Below are 17,560 nucleotides of genomic sequence, written 5' to 3' on the forward strand. Positions count from 1 at the left end.
GCTAGTGCGCACGCGCAGACCGCGCGAAGCGGTTGGAAGGCACGGCCCGGAGTTGCGGCAGGCGACAGACTGCCAGCCCGGGGGCAGGGGCTGACGTGGCTCGAGACCTCAGTAACCCCAGAACCCCCGACCCCAGCCCCCATGCTGTCGCCCGTTCCCGACCCTGGGTTACGCGCTTCCCCTTAAAAGCTGGGGCCAAGCAAAGGAACGACAGGCGTTGCAGCCAATGGTGTCGCTCATGGTGAACCTAGTACCCAATCAAAAGGCGCAGCTGCGAAGGAACGGGTGGGAACCACGCCTGAATCCAGGTGACTCCTAGCAGGGAGGGGAGAGTGTCTCCGTCCGCCGGTAGGGTCGCGTGCCTCGGGCGAGTTACCGGGGACGAAGCTGCGGGAGCGCGCGGGCAGCGGCCCGCCGCGGAATACTTGTGTGCTGCGGCCAAGAAGAAGGGTGATGGAGGGGCGTCAAGAGGCTGGGAAGGAGAGCAAGGTAAAGAAAGGATGCAAACCCCCTCCCAACCTTCACCTCACTCCATGATACCCAGTGATGCCCAATCAGGGAGTGGGGCGTGTGTGCGTGTGTTCGCGCGCACGCGTGAGCTAGGGAGACCTGAGCAAGGGGGTAAGGGGGTGGGGCGCCTCTGTGGCACCTGCATGGGGGTTGATGAGGATGCCAAAGGAGGCAGGGTTTACCTTTGCCCTGACAGATGGAAAGGGACCTGTCACTGCCACTCCTCCCCTCCCCAGGACCAACTCACGATTCTGGCCTAATGGGGAAGAAGAGGAAGGAGGGATGTTAGGGATTGAGAAGAGGATGGAGTACCTTCTCCTTTGCCAAGGAGGGAGGAATCCAGTTCAGCACTAATGGCTTCATTTGTGTACCTGTGTTCATACAATCATAAGATCATTAATTCTTCACTCTTTCCTCTTGATTTCATTCAACAAATAGTTATTGAGCATCATTGGGCTCACAGAGGTGCACACTTTTGAGCATTGGAGGCATGTGCATAGTGGGCTGTGGCTGAGGACAAGGATGGAGTAGCTGTGGTCCATCCTTGAAGTTCCATCTCTCTCAAGCAGTTACCAAACAGTACAGGTTAAAGCAGAGATACTAAGGTAGCAGGAGGGAGACAGGAGAGTTAGGGGCCCCTTGTACCAATGAGCCAGATTGTGTGTGTTGGGGGGGTTGCAGTTGGACAAAGGGGAAGGCTGCCTGGGGATGTCAGAGAAGCCAAGTGAGGAGTTTGGAGAGTTGAGAGGGGCTGAGAGACACAAAGTACAGAGCAGAAAATATCTGTTTCAATGTTTATGTTCATATTCATGGCTAAATCAGTTAATATATGTAAAATGCTTAGGTCAGTACCTGGCATATAGGAAGCTCAAGTATGTGTTAGCTATTTTGTTGTTGTTGTTACTGTTATCATATGGGATGTATACTGGGCCATCAAACTGATGGGTCCATTCCCAAACTTTGTAGGTGCCAGGCTCTCTCAAAGTCCAGTATTAGAGCCTGTCCTCTAGAGTAAGCATCGCCTTCTCCAAGATTCTCCTTTAAATAGAAAGAAATGAAAAGAATACTAAATGAAGATGTAAATAAAAATATAATAGAAGAGAAAATGAAATAATATAAAAATACTTGACTAATCTAACAGAAGGCAAGGGAAAAAGAATAAAGCAACAAAAAAACAGATGAGAAAAAGAAAAAAAAAAAAACCAAAAAGCAAGATGGTAGGTTTATAGCTTATGTCAGTAATTACAGTAATTATGAATAGACCAAACCCTCCAATTAAAAACATATTCAGGGGGTGCCTGGCTGCCTCAGTTGGTAGAACATGCAACTCTTGATCTCAGGGTTGAGACTTTGAGCCCCACCTTGAGTGTAAGGTTACTTAAAAAAAAATTGAGACTGGATTTTTTTTTTCAGATTGGATTTTTTTTAAGTAGGCTTCATGCCCAGCATGGAACCCAACAAGGCGCTTGAACTCACAACCCCAGATCAAGACCTGAGCTGAGACCAAGATTCTGACACCTAACCAACTGAGCCACCCAGGCACCCCTCAGATTGGATTTTTAAAGACAACTATATTCTGTCAAATGACACATACTTTAGGGGCTCAGCAGGGAGTCTGTTGAGATTCTCTCTCCTCTCCCTTGCACCACCCCTGCCTCTCATTCTCTCTCTCTCTTTCTCTCTCTCACACACACACACACATATACTCTCTCTAGAATAAATAAATAAATAAATCCTTTTTTTTTTTTTTTTAAGAGACATATTTTAACTGTAAGGACACAAAAAGAATGCTAACCAAAAGAATGATGGCATAATTACATTAATTTCAGACAAAGTAGACTGTAAGACAAGAAGTATTACTAGAAATAAAGAGGGACATTTTATAATGATTAAAGAGTCAATTCAACAGGAAGATAAAACAGTCCTAAATTTATATGCAACGAATAGCATCATTTCAAAATATGCAAAGTAAAAGATTACAGAATTAAAAGGAGAAATAGACAAACTCACAATTAGAGGTTTAACACACTCTCTCAACAAGCCCCCTGCCCCAAAATCAAGTAAGGATTTTGAAGATTTAAAATACCATGATTAGGGGTGCCTGGGTGGCTCTTTCGGTTAAGCGTCTGCCTTCGGCTCAGGTCATGACCCAGGGTCCTGGGATTGAGCCCCATATCGGGCTCCTTGCTCAGTGGGGAGCCTGCTTCTCCCTCTCCCTCTGCCTACCGCTCTGCCTACTTGTGCTCTCTCTCTCTGTCAAATAAATAAATAAAATACCATGATTAATCAACTTGATCTAATTGGTTTAATTAGAGCTCTGTACCCAACAACTGCAGGTAACACATTCTTTTCAAGTGCCACTTGAAACATTTACCAAAATACATTATATGTTGGGCTATAATGCAATATCAACAAGTTTTGAAACATTGAAATCATAGAATGAGATCTCTGTCCCATTAGAATTAACAGGGAATCAAAACAAAAAGATAACTAGATTCCAAAATATTTGGAAAGTAAGCAACATGCTTCTAAGTAATTCATAGGTCAAAGAAATTAAATGAAAATTAGAAAAAATTTTAAAGAAATGATTTTGAAAATATGATATATCAAAACTGGAGATGCAGCTAAAGAAGTACCCAGGGGGAAACTTACACCTCCAAATGCATATTTCAGAAAAAAAGAAAGGTTGAAAAAAGTCAATGATCTACATTTCTTTTTTGTTTTGTTTTTTAAAGATTTTATTTGTTTATTCATCAGAGAGAGAGGACAAGCAGGGGGAGTGGCAGGCAGAGTGAGAAGCAGGCTCCCCTCTGAGCAAGGAGCCCAATGTGGGACTCGATCCCAGGACCCCAGGATCATGACCTGACCTGAAGGCAGATGCTTAACCAACTGAGGCACCCAGGGGCCCCAGTGATCTACATTTCAATATCAAGAAACTAGAAAAAGAAGAACAATTTAAACCCCAAGAAAGTAAAAGGAAGGAAATAATAAAGAGCAGAAATCAATTAATAGAAGGTAAATATACAAATATAGAAATTCAAGAATGCCCAAAATAGTTTTTTGAAAATACTAAAAAATTGATAAGCATCTAGCAAGACTGATAAAAGAGAAAGAGAGAGCAAGAGGGAGACTGAGAGGGAGGAAGGGAGAAAATATTAATTACCAATATCAGGAATGATAAAGTGCACATTGATAGAGATGTTTCAGTCATTAAAGAGATATTAAGAGAGGGGGCCTGGGTGGCTCAGTTGGTTAAGTGACTGCCTTCCGCTCGGGTCATGATCCTGGAGTCCCGGGATCGAGTTCCGCATCGGGCTCCCTGCTTAGCGGGGGTCTGCTTCTCCCTCTGACCCTCCCCCCTCTCATGCTCTCTCTCTCTCTCTCAAATAAATAAATAAAATCTTAAAAAAAAAAAGATAATAAGAGGGGCACCTGGGTGGCGCAGTCGGTTAAGTGTCTGCCTTTGGCTCAGGTCATGATCCCGGTGTGCTGGGATCGAGCCCCACATCGGGCTCCCTGCTCAGTGGGGATTCTGCTTCTCCGTTAGCCTCTGCCCCTGCCCCCGCTCATGCTTTCTCTCTCTCTCTCTCAAATAAATAAATAAAATATTAATAAATAAATAAAAATAAAAGAATTTAAGAACAAGCTTAGGCCAACAAATGAGAGAATTTAAACAAAATGGACAAACTACTTGAAAAATGCAACTTACCAAACCTGAAATAAGAAGTAGAAAATCTCAATAGTCCTATGTCTATTATAGGAAGTAAATCTATAATTAAAAACTTTTCCAAAAATACCTAAGCAATATAATTTCACATATGAATTCTTAGAAGCATTAAAGGAAAACTAATACCATTCTCATATAAGTTATTCCAAAAACAGAAATAGAAGGCACAATTCCAACTTATTTCAGGAGGACAATATAACCTTGATACAAAAACCTGTCAAGAGGAAGTAGATGATGGTGATGGTTGCACAACACTGTGAATATACTTAATATCAATAAACTGTACACTTTAAAATGGTTAAAATGGTAAATTTTGTGATATGCATATTTTACCACAAAATATCCTGTCAAAAACATTCAAAGAAAGGAAAAAACACAGGTTAATCTCTCTTGTGAACGTAAATGGAAAAATCACAAATAAAATATTATCAAGTTGAATAAGCAATATATAAAAACATAATACTTCAGGGCACCTGGGTAGGTCAGTTGGTTAAGCGTCCAACTCCTGATTTCAGCTTAGGTCATGACCTCAGGGTGGTGGCATTGAGCCCTGCATTGGGCTCCACACTCAGTGCAGAGTCTGCTTGTCCCTCTCCCTCTGCCCCCCACTGCCTGATCACTTGCTTGCATGCTCATTCTCACTCTCTCAAGTAAATAAATAAATAAAACCTTAAAAAAAAATAAAAACTAAAAAACAAAAAGATAATACTTCATGATGAAGGCCTTATTCCAGGAATGCAGGGTGGTTCAGTATTTGAAAATCAATCAGGGGCACCTGGGTGGCTCAGATGGTTAAGTGTCTGCCTTTGGCTCGGGTCATGATCCCAGGGTCCTGGGATCGAGCCCCACATCGGGCTTCTGGCTCAGCGAGGAGCCTGCTTCTCCCTCTCCCTCTGCCTCTCTCCCTGCTCATGCTCTCTCTCTCTCTCTGTATCTCTGTGTCTCAGATGAATAAATAAAAAAATCTTAAAAAAAAAAAAAGAAAATCAATCAATGAAATTTGGGACATTACAGAATAACAGGAAAACCCACTTGATATCTCAATAAAGGGAGGAAACATTGATAAAAATCAGCACTCTTACCAAACTAGGCATAGAAGGGAGTCTCATTAATCTGATTCAGAATTAATCATCTTTAGGATTACATTTTGAATGTACCTTCTGAGATCAGGGACAAGGATTTCCTTTTTCACCATGTCACCACTTCTGCATTGTGCTAGAGTTTCTAGCAAGTGCAATAAGGCAAGAAAAAGTAAAAGGTATAAAGGTTGGAAAGGAAAAACTAAAACTGTCATTATTTTATATTATAGGATTGTATATGGAGGAAATCCAAAATAATCTACAAACTATTAAAAGTAGTAAGTAAAGGGCGCCTGGGTGGCTCAGTTGGTTAAGCGACTGCCTTCAGCTCAGGTCATGATCCTGGAGTCCCTGGATCGAGTTCCGCATCGGGCTCCCTGCTCCACAGAGAGTCTGCTTCTCCCTCTGACCCTCCCCCCTCTCATGTGCTCTCTCTCTCATTCTCTCTCTCTCAAATAAATAAATAAAATCTTAAAAAAAAAAGAAGCAGTAAGTAAATATAGCAAGGTTCTTGGACACAAAGTAAATATATAAAAATCAATTGTGTGTTTCTACATACTAGCAACAAATAACTAGGGAATTAAATTTTTAAAAATATTTCAAATAGCAACAATAAAAAATCATAAAATATTTAGGAATAAATCTAACAAAGATGTGCAAAACCTTTACAGAGAACACTACAAAACATTACTGAGAAACATTAAAGAAGATCTAAATAATTGGAAAGATATTTCATGTTGATGGATTGGAAGATTCAAAATTGTAAGAATGTCTATCCTTCCCAAATTGATCTATAGATTCAATTTAATCTCAATCAAAATCCCAGCAAGTTTTTTGGGTGTAAATTTACAAGCTGAGTCTATAATTTATATGGAAATGCAAAGATCTATAATAGCCAAAATGATTTTGAAAAAGAACAAAGTTGTTAATTCTATCTGATTTCAAGTTTGTCAATTATAGTAATCAAGACAGTGTGATATATCAAAAATACAGACATATGGATCAGTGGAAGAGGATAGATAGTACAGAATTGCTAACACTTACGAAGTCAATTTATTTTCTACCAAGATGTGCACCAAAGCAAATCAATACTCAAAAGATAGTCTTTTTTAAACAAATAGTGCTAAAATAACTGGCTATTATATGGCAAAAATGAGTCATAACCTATACCTTACACTGTTTACAAAATGAAGTGAAGGTGGATCATAGACCTAAATATAAAAGCTTAAACTATTAATTTCTAGAAGAAAAAAAAATAGAATATCTTCATGACCTGGGGGTAGGCAAAATTTTCTTCAGGAGTACACAAAAATCCTTAATCACAAAAGAAAAGACTGACATATTGGAGCTTGTAAAATTATAGGTCATTAAAAGAGTGAAAAGGCAACCCAAAGAGTAGGAGATATTGGCAACAGATATAACTGACAAAGGACTTGTCTCCAGAGTATATAAAGAGTCCCTACAAATTAATAAGAAAAAGACAATCTGATTTTTAAAAGAGGAGGGGAGGGGAAGGGAGGAGCAAAAGACTTGAATAGGCACTTTACAAAAGATCTCCAAGTGGGCAATAGACACATAAAATGGTGTTAAACATCATTCCTCACCAGGGAATACAAGTTAAAGCTACAGTGCTCAATTACCATGCCCCCACCAGTATGGCTAAGATAAAAAGGACTAACAATTCCAGTATTGGCAAGGATGTGGTGCAACTGGAATTTTCATACAATACTGGCAGGAGTATAAATTTGTACAATCACCTTGAAAAACTGGCAGTGTCTACGAAAGCATTTAAACACATGCCTACCCTATAAAAGACATATGCAAGAATGTTCATGGCAGCTTTATCCAAAATAGGCCAATCTTGAAATAATCTAAATGACTACCAACAGTAGAATAGATACATAAGCTATGATGTATTCATATGGAATACTACATAGCAATGAAAGAGAATTCCTGCTGCACTCAACAACATAGATGGGTCTCACTAAAGACCATGGACACAAGAGCGTATATACTGTGTAATTGCACTCCCATGAAGTTTTAAGTCCAGGTAAAAATAATCTGTGGTGATAGCAGTCAGAATAGTTGTCCATAGTTGTGCCAAATGTGTGCCAAAGCCTGTGAGAGAAAGTGAGGGGAAGTGAGCCATGGGCAGGTGCCAGTTTATATATTGGTGAGCAACGCTTGAAGGTACAGTGGCTTCTTCCCTTCACTTGGCACAGTGGTATAGACAGGGTAGGTGTTCAATAACTGTGTGTTGAAAAGCTCAATGCAAGAACGAACTCGTAGTTTGGTGCCTCACGGATCTTTTCACTTAGAGAAACGCATGTGCTTTGCCCACAAGCCAATGCGTCTTGGCACTAAACACGGTGAATAGAATGGTTTCAGGAACCCCTCAAAAGGGGTGAGAGCTTCTTATCTAGCTCACTCTAGGCTCTAGTGAAAGGGTGCCTGAAGTAACCAGCTGGGGAAGAGGTGAGCTGGTAGCTGAGAAAGTACTTGGGGTTTGGAATTTGAGAAACTGGGTTCAAATCTGGCCCCGCCACTTTGCAGCTGTGTGATTTTGGACAACTTATCTCACCTCTCTGGTGGTCTCAGTTTCCATATCTATAAAGCGGGGAGAAGTCGGCCTGCTTCTGAGGATGGAAGTGTGGGAAAGTGTTGTAGTAATTGTAAAGCCCTGAGCAGTGATTTATCAGGATCCCTCTAGGGGTAGCTGGTGACCCCAGGGCATTGAAGAAGCAATGCTGCTGAGGTGGGCTTTGCAGGAGGACCTGAAGTCTGTGGTGAGGATGCGGTCAGGGGCTGTGGTCAGTCATGTCAGAGACCTCCCCTCCCCAACAGCCCTCCTCCGTATCAGTGGACCTGCAGGGAGACAGCTCCTTACAGGTGGAGATCTCTGATGCAGTGAGCGAGCGGGACAAGGTGAAATTCACCGTTCAAACCAAGGTGAGGCTGCCAGGGGAACGAGAGGGCAGTTCAGGAGGCTGCCTCAGGAGGCTTCAGGAGCTTGAGGAGCCTGCTTCCCCCAGCCTCGCTTGCCTGGGGATTGGGGGGCAGATGCCAACATCGACTTTGGGCCCTGCTCCTCAACCTGACTCCTGCCCCCTGCCTCTCCGAGAAAGCAAGCATCGATTGTTTGCCGAGTCCTAGCCATGCCCTGTCCATCATCCTGACAGAAATCATAGACACCTGAGTCACCAAGGCCCACCTTGGGCCTCACCTGGGATGTGGGACTGGGGAAGCCCCAAAGCGGGTGCCCAGGATGCTTGGTGGGTGCAGGATTTGGGAGGGGAGGAGAGATACCTCAGACAGGCTTCCCGACTTCCAGAGCTGCCTCCCTCACTTCGCCCAGACGGAGTTCTCAGTCGTGCGACAGCATGAGGAGTTCATCTGGCTACATGACGCCTATGTGGAAAATGAGGAGTACGCCGGCCTCATCGTGAGGAAGGGCCGGGCGGGCTGGGGCTGTGAGGGTCAGGCCTGGGTGCTTGGGCGGGGATGGGAGGCTGGGCGACACTTCTGGGTGTGGGTGATGGCCTTCTCAGCAACGAGAGGCCTGCCAGCTCTGTCCCTCCTTTGAGCAGATCCCCCCAGCCCCTCCAAGGCCAGACTTTGAGGCTTCAAGGGAAAAGCTGCAGAAGTTGGGTGAGGGTGACAGCTCCATCACGCGGGAAGAGTTTGCCAAAATGAAGCAGGAGCTGGAAGCGTGAGTGCTACTTCCTTTCCTTGTCTATGATGAAGCTCCAAGCCCACCCCCGTCCTGAGAGTCCCAGGATTTCATCACCTATGGTTAGTTAGAGACCCTGACCTCTGACCTCAGGGCTTCTGAGGGGAAGGGGGCAGGATAATCGGAGCCAAGGAGGGCCCATGAGCTGCCTGCCATTTTCCGCAGGGAGTACCTGGCCATCTTTAAGAAGACAGTTGCAATGCATGAGGTCTTTCTGCAGCGCCTGGCGGCCCACCCTACCCTGCGTCGAGACCACAACTTCTTTGTCTTTTTGGAATATGGCCAGGATGTGAGCTGGGCCAGAGCACACCCTTGGGTCACCCTTGGGGGTAGGGGGCAGGGCGCTAGGTGGGCTCAAGCCTCCGTCTCATCAGCTCCAAGAGTGACATGAGCCTGGGGTGGGAGGTGCGAATGCCCACCCCAACACCATGCTCTCCCCCTGTGTGCTTCAGCTGAGTGTCCGAGGAAAGAACAGGAAGGAGCTTCTTGGGGGATTTCTGAGGAATATTGTGAAGTCTGCAGATGAAGCCCTTATCACCAGCATGTCAGGGCTAAAGGTGACCCCTGGGACCCCTCTGTGTTTTTAACCCAGGGCCTCAAGTCCACAGCAAACATTGAGGCCCAGGGTGGCTGTGGGAGGGAAACCACTGGTGGGGCATGGCCTAGAGGGAAATTGTGCTGCCCCTGCGTGTCCATGGCCGCCATGTCCCTGTTGACTCAGTGTAAGTGGCTCCTGTCTGGCTCCCTTAGGAGGTGGATGACTTCTTCGAGCATGAGAGGACCTTCCTGCTGGAGTACCACACCCGCATCCGGGATGCCTGCCTGCGGGCAGACCGTGTCATGCACTCCCACAAGTGTACGCAGGGCCCGAGGGGCCCTGGGTTCCCTGCCCCTTCTCCCCGGCATTCCTACTCAGCATTCCTACTCCCTGTGGGGAGAGGAGAGCAAGAAATGCCCTGTGTCTCTCCATGACACAAACACCGGGGGTGGGGCTTGATGTGCAGACCAAGGGGGTCTGATGAAGGGCTGTTCCCCAACAGGCCTGGCAGACGATTATATCCCTATCTCTGCTGCACTGAATAGTCTGGGAACACAGGAGGTCAACCAGCTAAAGACGTGAGGACTCCCTCTCACCCCTCCTGCCCCTCTCTCTATGCCTGTAATACTGTGTCTGCCCATGAGGAGTCACTGTGAAAATGTACCATCAGCTGTAGGTGGGAGGTGAAGTTCCTGCTGGGATTTGGTAAAGAGCAGAGGGAGATTTCCCCACTGCAGGGCATTAGGGACAGCAGCGCTAAGGGCAGGGAGGCTTTAAGCAACACCCTCTCAAGACCCCTGCCCTAACTCTCCCCCACTGCCTCCTAGGAGTTTCCTCAAATTGGCAGAACTCTTTGAACGACTAAGGGTGAGTCCTGCCTTCTGTATTGGAAGGGCACCCAATCAATGATCCTTTGCAGGGAAAAAATACCTCCTCCTGAAAGAGGAGAAAGCTCCAGGATCATTTTGGAACATTTGGTGATAGCCTGGGCCCAGTTGAAACCCTGGACTCACCCTCAGTTAAACCCTAGTGAAATGAGATGGAGGGGGGACAGGGATCCAGCCAAGTGTGTGTGTGCAGTGATGGGGGCAGGGGTGGGAACCAGGCCTGGCAAGCCATTTACAAGGATGTGCCACGTGCCTCTGGCAGGCTGCACCACATTGCCAACATCCTGCCCCAGACACACACTTCCTGAACTCTTCTCCAAGAGTCACTGCAGTGTGCCAATCTTTCTAAAATGTCTGCTGGACTACCTCTCTTCTCAAGGACCTTCAGTGACCCTGCCCCTCCCAGAAACTACCCAAAGCACAAAGCCCAAAGTCCTTAGCTTACATTTTAGGTCTTTTGGAATCCAGCCACTGCCATCCAAATGCTCCCACTGACCTCACGGTTCCCTGAACACATACGAGGCTTGCACACCTGCAGAGCCTTTGGCTGTTGTCTGATTCCTAGTCAACCCCCAAGATCCAGGTCAGATGCCACTCCTCTGTCAAGTTTTCCTTGGCCTGCTCCCCTGAACATCAGGGTTTGACCTAGAGTGGTTATCAAGTGACTCTGTTGGATATTGAGATGAGCAGCAACACACCAGCCCTTAGCAGCTCCTCTGCAAGCTCCCTCCCCAGCCTCCAAATTTCCTGATTCAGAAGCTGGAGGGCCGAGTGGCATCTGATGAGGACCTCAAGCTGTCAGACATGCTGAGATACTACATGCGAGACTCACAGGCAGCCAAGGTGAGCTATGGCCCCAGAACAAACTTCAGGGCTGGGGGATGGCAGGGCTGGAGCAACAGGGGAGGGCAGGCCGATGAGGCAATGGGCAACAGTGATCCCGCACCCCTGCTGGCCCCAGGACCTGCTGTACCGGCGGCTTCGAGCACTGGCTGACTATGAGAATGCCAACAAGGCCCTGGACAAGGCACGCACTAGGAACCGCGAGGTGCGGACTGCTGAGAGCCACCAGCAACAGTGCTGCCAACGCTTCGAACACCTCTCTGACTCAGCCAAGCAGGGTAAGCCCCATGGCCCCAGAGCCCCTGCCACTGGGCTGCCTACCCTGCCAGGGTCCCCATTTCTCCTCCCTCCCCTCCAGAGCTCATGGATTTCAAGTCCCGCCGTGTCTCCTCCTTCCGCAAGAACCTCATAGAGTTGGCAGAGCTGGAGCTCAAACATGCCAAGGTGAGCCCTCCACCCTCACTGCGCCCTCTTGCTGCCTCCCTGCCATCCACTCCCAGACCTCTAGGTTCTTACCAAGTACTGGCAAACATGTGTTGGGGGAAGGTGGTCTGGCAGCCCTGAGCAGCCCCCATTGACTTTCACGGTCATGTTCCATCTTGGACCAGGACTCTTCCCTTCTCATCACTAAGCCCTCAATAAATGGCAGCTATTATTGCTAAGGACAGGAATGCAAGAGGGAGGAGGGCAGGAGTTAATAGGTGTGGAAAGAACAGCACATTTTATCAGGCAGCAGGCTGGCAGTGGGTGGGGGACATCAAGACCTCTCTCCTCTGCAGGCCAGCACCCTGCTTCTGCGGAACACCCTTGTCGCCCTCAAGGGGGAGCCTTAGTGCAGCCAGAGCCCACTTCAGGGCCTTTAGTGGCAAGAGTCCCCCAGATTTCCCACCCCACGATACCACCTCCCCAACCACAGCAGCCACTAGCCATGCCCCGTGATCTCCCAGGGCAAGCCCAAGCCCCACTCCCACCCAAAAGTGCCAGGTCCTGCAAGAGAAAGCTAGGGCAACATGGGTACCATACTTGGGCCACAGGTAAGAACCCCAGCCTAGGGGAGGCCAGGAGCCTGGACCTCCCACCTCTCCTGGAGTCTGAGAGGCTGCCCCCAACCCTCTGCGCCTCCCGACCCCGCCAAAGCTCGTTTTGTCCCCAGCCTGTTCACAAATAAAAAGCCTGCTTTTTGTAGCCAGGAGGCCTGCTTGTCCTTACTTCCCACAGCTCCAGAGCCCACCAGGTACACCTTTACCGGGCACTATGGACACCAGACCCTGTGCACCACCCCCTGCAGTGTCAAAAATAACTACCCTTCCTGCTTCCCACTTGGAGATACTGGCAAGCTCTGAAGAATTAAGGAACCACCTTTAACAACAGGCTTTTTTCCCCCCACAGTTCAGGTTGGGGTGTGTAATAAACCCTGCATTCACACCCTTAGGGTGAAATTTCTAGGATACCTTTACCTCCCAGGCAGGCAAAAACCCGAAGTACAGATTGGAGAGAGCCTGCAGCAATGCTGACAAAAGGCTTCGGGCTCTAGCCCACACCCTCTTGGTTAAACACAAGGAGGTGGGACCCAAGACACTTGGGTCTGAAGTCCTGGGCTCCACCTGGCTTGGCCCCACCCTGGACTCCAGTCACATCTACAGAAGGCCAAAGGCTCACTGGCTTCTGACTCACAGCAGCCACTGGACCCGGCCCTCATAGATGAGTCAGCCATCCATGAAAGAAGGCAGAGAAAAACCAGAGAACCTTGAAGACAGAACAGCTCAAGAAGCGCTTTGTAACTTGCAATCTCACAGCCCACACTAGGCAGGCCTGAGCATGGGGTTGGAGAATAGGCCTCACTGCCCAGCTGCCCACCCGGGTAAGAGGCTACAGGAGAGAGAGTTCAGGCACAAAGCGCCTTCTGCCCAAAGGGCTCCTGCAGCTGGCAGGACACCCCCAAGTCCAGCTAACTCCCCAGCGGTCAGTTTGGGCCCAATTGTGGTACCACCTATGAGTGACAACTGTCAGGAGGAGGCTCAGCCAGTCGCTGGGGCCAAATTAAGGGGGTGGATGGAAGCTGGGTATAGAGAAGACATGCTGTTCATTGCCTCAGCATACCTTCCCCTGCAAGGTCCCCTGGGCCCCAACCCTGAAACAAACATCCCATTAGTGAGCCTTTTTATTTTTGTGTGTGTGGTTTTTTTTTGTTTTGTTTTTTTTAATTGAAGGTCCCTTACTGGTCCTGCTTCCATGGGTGGCCAAGACCAGGGGAAAAGGGCAGGGGAACCAGGCGGCGCAAGGAGGGGTCATCTCCACAACATTCCATTTATACACAGAACTAAACAGACAAGCACAGAGTCACTATTGCGGTTAGAAGTTGGCAGCATGGGAAAAGGGAGGAACAGGTGGGGAATTGGGGTGTCGTTAAAAAAAATACAGGCCTCCCCAAACTGGGGTGCCTAGGGGAAACTTGGTCTGCTTCAACCCAAGAGGAATCAGAAGATCAAAAGCAGTTTGGGAAGGCCAGAACCGTCAGGGATGGAGGGAGGAGGAAGGTCCAGGGGGGTGAGGGGGGGCTGTTTGGCAACTGGGGTGAAGGGATTGCCCTCCCCCTGCTGGGATCCCCCCAGCCCCTCAGGTCTGGCAGGAAGGGGGCAGCCTGCAACCCCCATGGGCAGGTCTGGGGCTGCCAGATGCTCCAGGCAGGGGGCTGGAGGGGGCTCACAAAGGCTTGCCCTCCAGGGAGATGACAGCACTGCCCCCCAGTTTCTCTGCCAGGGTGCAGCGGTCCTTGACCTCCTCGTAGCAGTTTGCTTGTAATTCATGCTTGATCCCTGTGAGGAAGAAGGGGAGCATCTGTGAGCAGGATGCATTGGGGGAGGGGAAGTTGGGGCTGGGAAGGAGCCAATCAGAACAGATGGAAGGGACAAGGTTACCTTCCAGCAGGCAGGGAAGAGGAGGGGGGAGGTATCTCATATACCATGCTTTTCACCCCACCCCGGCAGCCAAAGCCTGAGCGAAAAAGTGCGTGGCACCGATGCTGGCCCTTACCCGTCAGCTTTTTCTTGATGGCATCCTTGGAGCTGGCATAAATCATTTTGCTCTTAAGGGGTGCAGACTCAGGTGCCCTGGAGAAAAAGGACAGTCAGAGAATACGCAACAAAGTTCCCTCTCCAAGTCTGCAAGTGCCCTCAAGTGAGAGAAGACTTCGAGAAACCCTTGAGCTGGTCCCAGCACTCAAGCTTTGACCAAGTTCCCCACCAACAAGTGTTCTGTTACAACACCCTCCCCCCAAACCCACAGAGGTTCCCATGCTGAGAAAGGAGGGCGAGGCAGAGCTAGGGCAAGTGGTAGGAAGAAGCGCCCGCAGGGGAGCTCACCAGAAGATAAACACCAGGTCCTCCTTCTTGCTCTCCTTGGTCTCATAGGTTGCGTCATAGAGCGCATAGCGGCAGTCCTTGTCTGGCAGCATCTTGACAAAGGTGGCGTAGGGGTCGTCTACAGTCTGGCCCACATCACCTACCAGGATCTCCTTGCCCTCCTCCAGGATGATGTTCTTCTTGTCCTCGCTCAGGCAGAAGAGTACCGCCTTCTTGCGCTTCTTCACCTCCTCTGGTGTTGAGGACTTGCGCACCTTCATGTCATTGAACACTTTGATGACACCGTCAGAGACCGCCACGCCGGAGGCCTAGGGGATGAGCCACATATACTTCATAAAAGACAGACTCTGGGACTCCCCCGAAGTCCCTCCTTTGCAATCTTAAGAGATCCATCTTGGATGCCAACAAGTCCTCAACCAAGAGATCATCAATTCCCCTTCCCAAGCCAAGTGTCACTATTTTCCCACCCAAGCCACTGTCCAAGGACCAAAGAGAAAACCCCAGAATGGCAGCCTTAGAAAAAACCTCTAATCATCTAATTCAACATCATTCTTCCTCACCCAACATCTTACAGCCTAGAAACTGAAGACCTGTAAGAAGCAGAACCTTGGCTTTGATGTGAGCCCAGAATTAAAAGAATCCACAGGCTACTGACTCGTTTCTTACTCACAGTACTCCATCTCAGCTTTTGGATAATAGTGCTAACTCAAAACTTCAGATAGGAAAGGGAGACTCAAGGCACCCAGGTTATAACCACCTCTTCTGGAAGGAGAACCAGGATCCCACAATGATAGGACACCAACGAGTTTAACAGTTCTCGTTAAGTCCATCAGAACTACTCAGTGCAGTTGTTCACAAACCACCCTCTTTTTTGCTGGGGTCTTCTTTAACCAAGGCAAGAATCACAATCCCTAATTAAAGCCCTAACCCATTAACTCCCCGTCCTCCGGGGAAAATGCAGGACCCAAAGGTCGGTGACATAAGCTAGCAGGTCAGAACCAAATATCCACGGTCCTCGAGAGCTCTTTAAACGTCTATTTTGGGTCGTGTTGGGGGGACACCCTAGCCAGGAGGGGGGCTACTGTCCACAGTGAAATCTGCCGCGCCCCCCACTCCCGGAACTGCAGAGGAAGCCGGCCACGTGACTCAGCCGCTTCCGGAGTAGGCGGAGGGGAAAGCGCTCGCCGGGGTCCGGCCCCATCCGGGAGAAAGCAGTACCCGGAGGCAGTAGCACCACAGAACCTCAACCCCGAGGAATCGCCTTTACCGACAGGCGTATCAGCCCCCTCCGCTGCCGACCGGAGCCTGGACGAGTTACACAACCTTCAGTTCTCGTAGCCCTGGGGCCGAACACAGGGGGCGGGGTGGTTTCCGGGCGGTGCCTGCCTGGGTCACTTCCCTAAACTCGGCTCCACCCTCAGGCCCCATCCGGGAAAGCCGAAGGCCCCGCTTGTCCAGGGCTTCGGGCCCAGCGGCGGGGGCCTGAGCGTGTGCGCACGCGCCGGCCGACTGTGCCGTTCCAGCCTTTGCCGGATGTACAGAGCAGAGAACCCAGATGCTTTATGGGTTCCCTCGCAGGGCCGTGACCTCCGCGGTGCAAACCCGCAGCTCCGGGTCGCGCGGTGCAAGCCCCTAATCCCCAGCGCTAGCACTCGGACCCCTCCGCCCCCGCATCCCCGTTGGCCCTCCGCCCCCGCCCCTCCTGGGCGCAGACATCCCTGCCACCTGCTCTCTACAGACCCGCCAGCCGAGGGAGGGTGACGCGGAGACAGAACAGCCCTTGGGTGGGGCGCGCGCGCCGAGACCGCTCGCGCGCTTTTCCCTCGCCGCCCCCGGGCCGGGTTCGGATGCCGCGTGCTCCCGTAGAACGCGCGCCCCCGTGAACCGACTTGCCTCAGCGCGCGCCACCGGCTGCTCCGCGAGGGGCGGGCGCGCGCGCGCCACGGACCCCTCCCCCATAGCCGGTGTCCGCGCGGGCGCAGCAGCGTGGTGGGGGAGGGGAAGGGAGTCCAGGGGGCGCGCGAGCGACGGCCGAGCCAGCCCTCTCCAGCGCCCGCGGGCGCGCACGCGCGTCCCAACGCCGCCCGCCCCTCAGCCCGAGACCCTCATCCCGCCCGGGGCGCTGGGGGAGGGGGTGCCGACGTCGCTCCACCGTTCCCTCCCCTGCGCGCAGACGACCGACTCGCAGCCACCTCCCGTCAGTCGCCAAGGCCTGCTGCTCACCATGTTTCCGGAAGCGAAAGGGAGATAGCAAGGAGAGTCAGAAGAGATGAGAGCCGCTGCAGCTGCTGCCGGGATCCGACTGAACGCGGCCTCTCCCGGCCCCTTCCGTTTAGTATGAGCCGCACAATGAGGGGCGGGGCGGGCTTCCGGCGCTCCCCCCATGGGCCGACGGGAAACGAAGTCCAAGGGTCCTGCGCCGTCCTCGGGCTCACTGGGTAACAGAGTCTTTTTCGCCAGCCGGCCTCCCAGCGCCGCATTACATGCTGGGAAATGTAGTCCGAGACAGCAAAGAGGGACTAGGGCTATGGCACGGAGAGCGCGCCCATTGGTCGAATTTTCTAGGAAACGCTCAGCTGAGCAAAGGCCCCCCGCGCTAGGTAATGTGACCCGAAAATGAGCCCTCGACCTCGCCGCTCTTCACCCGCGGCGAAACTGTTTCCTAAGATCCATCTTGGCAGGTTCTGGTCTGAAAATTCTGAGTTTAGTGTTTTGCTTTTCTGAGTTGAAGCAACTATTTATTGGCCTGGAATCTAGTCCTAGATCAAGGAGAATCGCAAGTGTAAAGTGTCTTCGACCCGATAAACAATTCATTGAGCACCCTTCCTATGCAAAGCCACTCGTCTCCTGAGAAAAGGCCATACGCAACTTCAATAAAATTAGA

The 17,560-nt window shown here is 49.8% G+C and overlaps 2 protein-coding genes across 3 annotated transcripts; one reads left to right on the top strand and one right to left on the bottom strand.

Moving 5' to 3' along the window:
* The first annotated feature begins 19 nt into the window (after positions 1-19).
* Positions 20-12,499, top strand: SNX32 (sorting nexin 32). 2 transcript variants are annotated; one of them, XM_032414441.1, is made up of 13 exons: positions 20-489; positions 8,161-8,265; positions 8,648-8,758; positions 8,904-9,025; positions 9,212-9,335; positions 9,499-9,603; positions 9,797-9,902; positions 10,087-10,162; positions 10,412-10,451; positions 11,228-11,314; positions 11,433-11,592; positions 11,673-11,758; positions 12,094-12,499. In XM_032414441.1, the coding sequence occupies exons 1-13, from the start codon at positions 454-456 to the stop codon at positions 12,145-12,147; spliced, it is 1,212 nt and encodes a 403-aa protein (XP_032270332.1). In that variant the 5' UTR covers positions 20-453; the 3' UTR covers positions 12,148-12,499. The 2 variants fall into 2 exon arrangements, with proteins under 2 accessions (XP_032270332.1, XP_032270331.1); XM_032414440.1 differs by having other exon boundaries at positions 11,673-12,499.
* Positions 12,500-13,457: 958 nt separating this feature from the next.
* Positions 13,458-17,076, bottom strand: CFL1 (cofilin 1). Its single transcript, XM_032414442.1, has 4 exons — positions 16,900-17,076; positions 14,677-14,984; positions 14,348-14,424; positions 13,458-14,130 (listed from the first exon to the last, which is right to left on the bottom strand). The coding sequence occupies exons 1-4, from the start codon at positions 17,059-17,061 to the stop codon at positions 14,018-14,020; spliced, it is 660 nt and encodes a 219-aa protein (XP_032270333.1). The 5' UTR covers positions 17,062-17,076; the 3' UTR covers positions 13,458-14,017.
* Between the last annotated feature and the right edge of the window lie 484 nt (positions 17,077-17,560).

Source organism: Phoca vitulina, unplaced genomic scaffold (genome assembly GCF_004348235.1).
Source record: "Phoca vitulina isolate PV1807 unplaced genomic scaffold, GSC_HSeal_1.0 scaffold16, whole genome shotgun sequence".
In the NCBI taxonomy this organism is placed as follows: domain Eukaryota; kingdom Metazoa; phylum Chordata; class Mammalia; order Carnivora; family Phocidae; genus Phoca; species Phoca vitulina.

Coding starts and splice junctions, on each gene's coding strand:
- SNX32 (XM_032414440.1), top strand. CDS start 454: ATGGAGGGGCGTCAAGAGGCTGGGAAGGAGAGCAAG. Junction 8,266..8,647: donor AATTCACCGTTCAAACCAAG/GTGAGGCTGCCA, acceptor CCCGACTTCCAG/AGCTGCCTCCCTCACTTCGC. Junction 8,759..8,903: donor AGGAGTACGCCGGCCTCATC/GTGAGGAAGGGC, acceptor TCCTTTGAGCAG/ATCCCCCCAGCCCCTCCAAG.
- CFL1 (XM_032414442.1), bottom strand. CDS start 17,061: ATGGGGGGAGCGCCGGAAGCCCGCCCCGCCCCTCATTGTGCGGCTCAT. Junction 14,985..16,899: donor CTTTCGCTTCCGGAAACATG/GTGAGCAGCAGG, acceptor CTCATCCCCTAG/GCCTCCGGCGTGGCGGTCTC. Junction 14,425..14,676: donor GACCTGGTGTTTATCTTCTG/GTGAGCTCCCCT, acceptor CTTTTTCTCCAG/GGCACCTGAGTCTGCACCCC.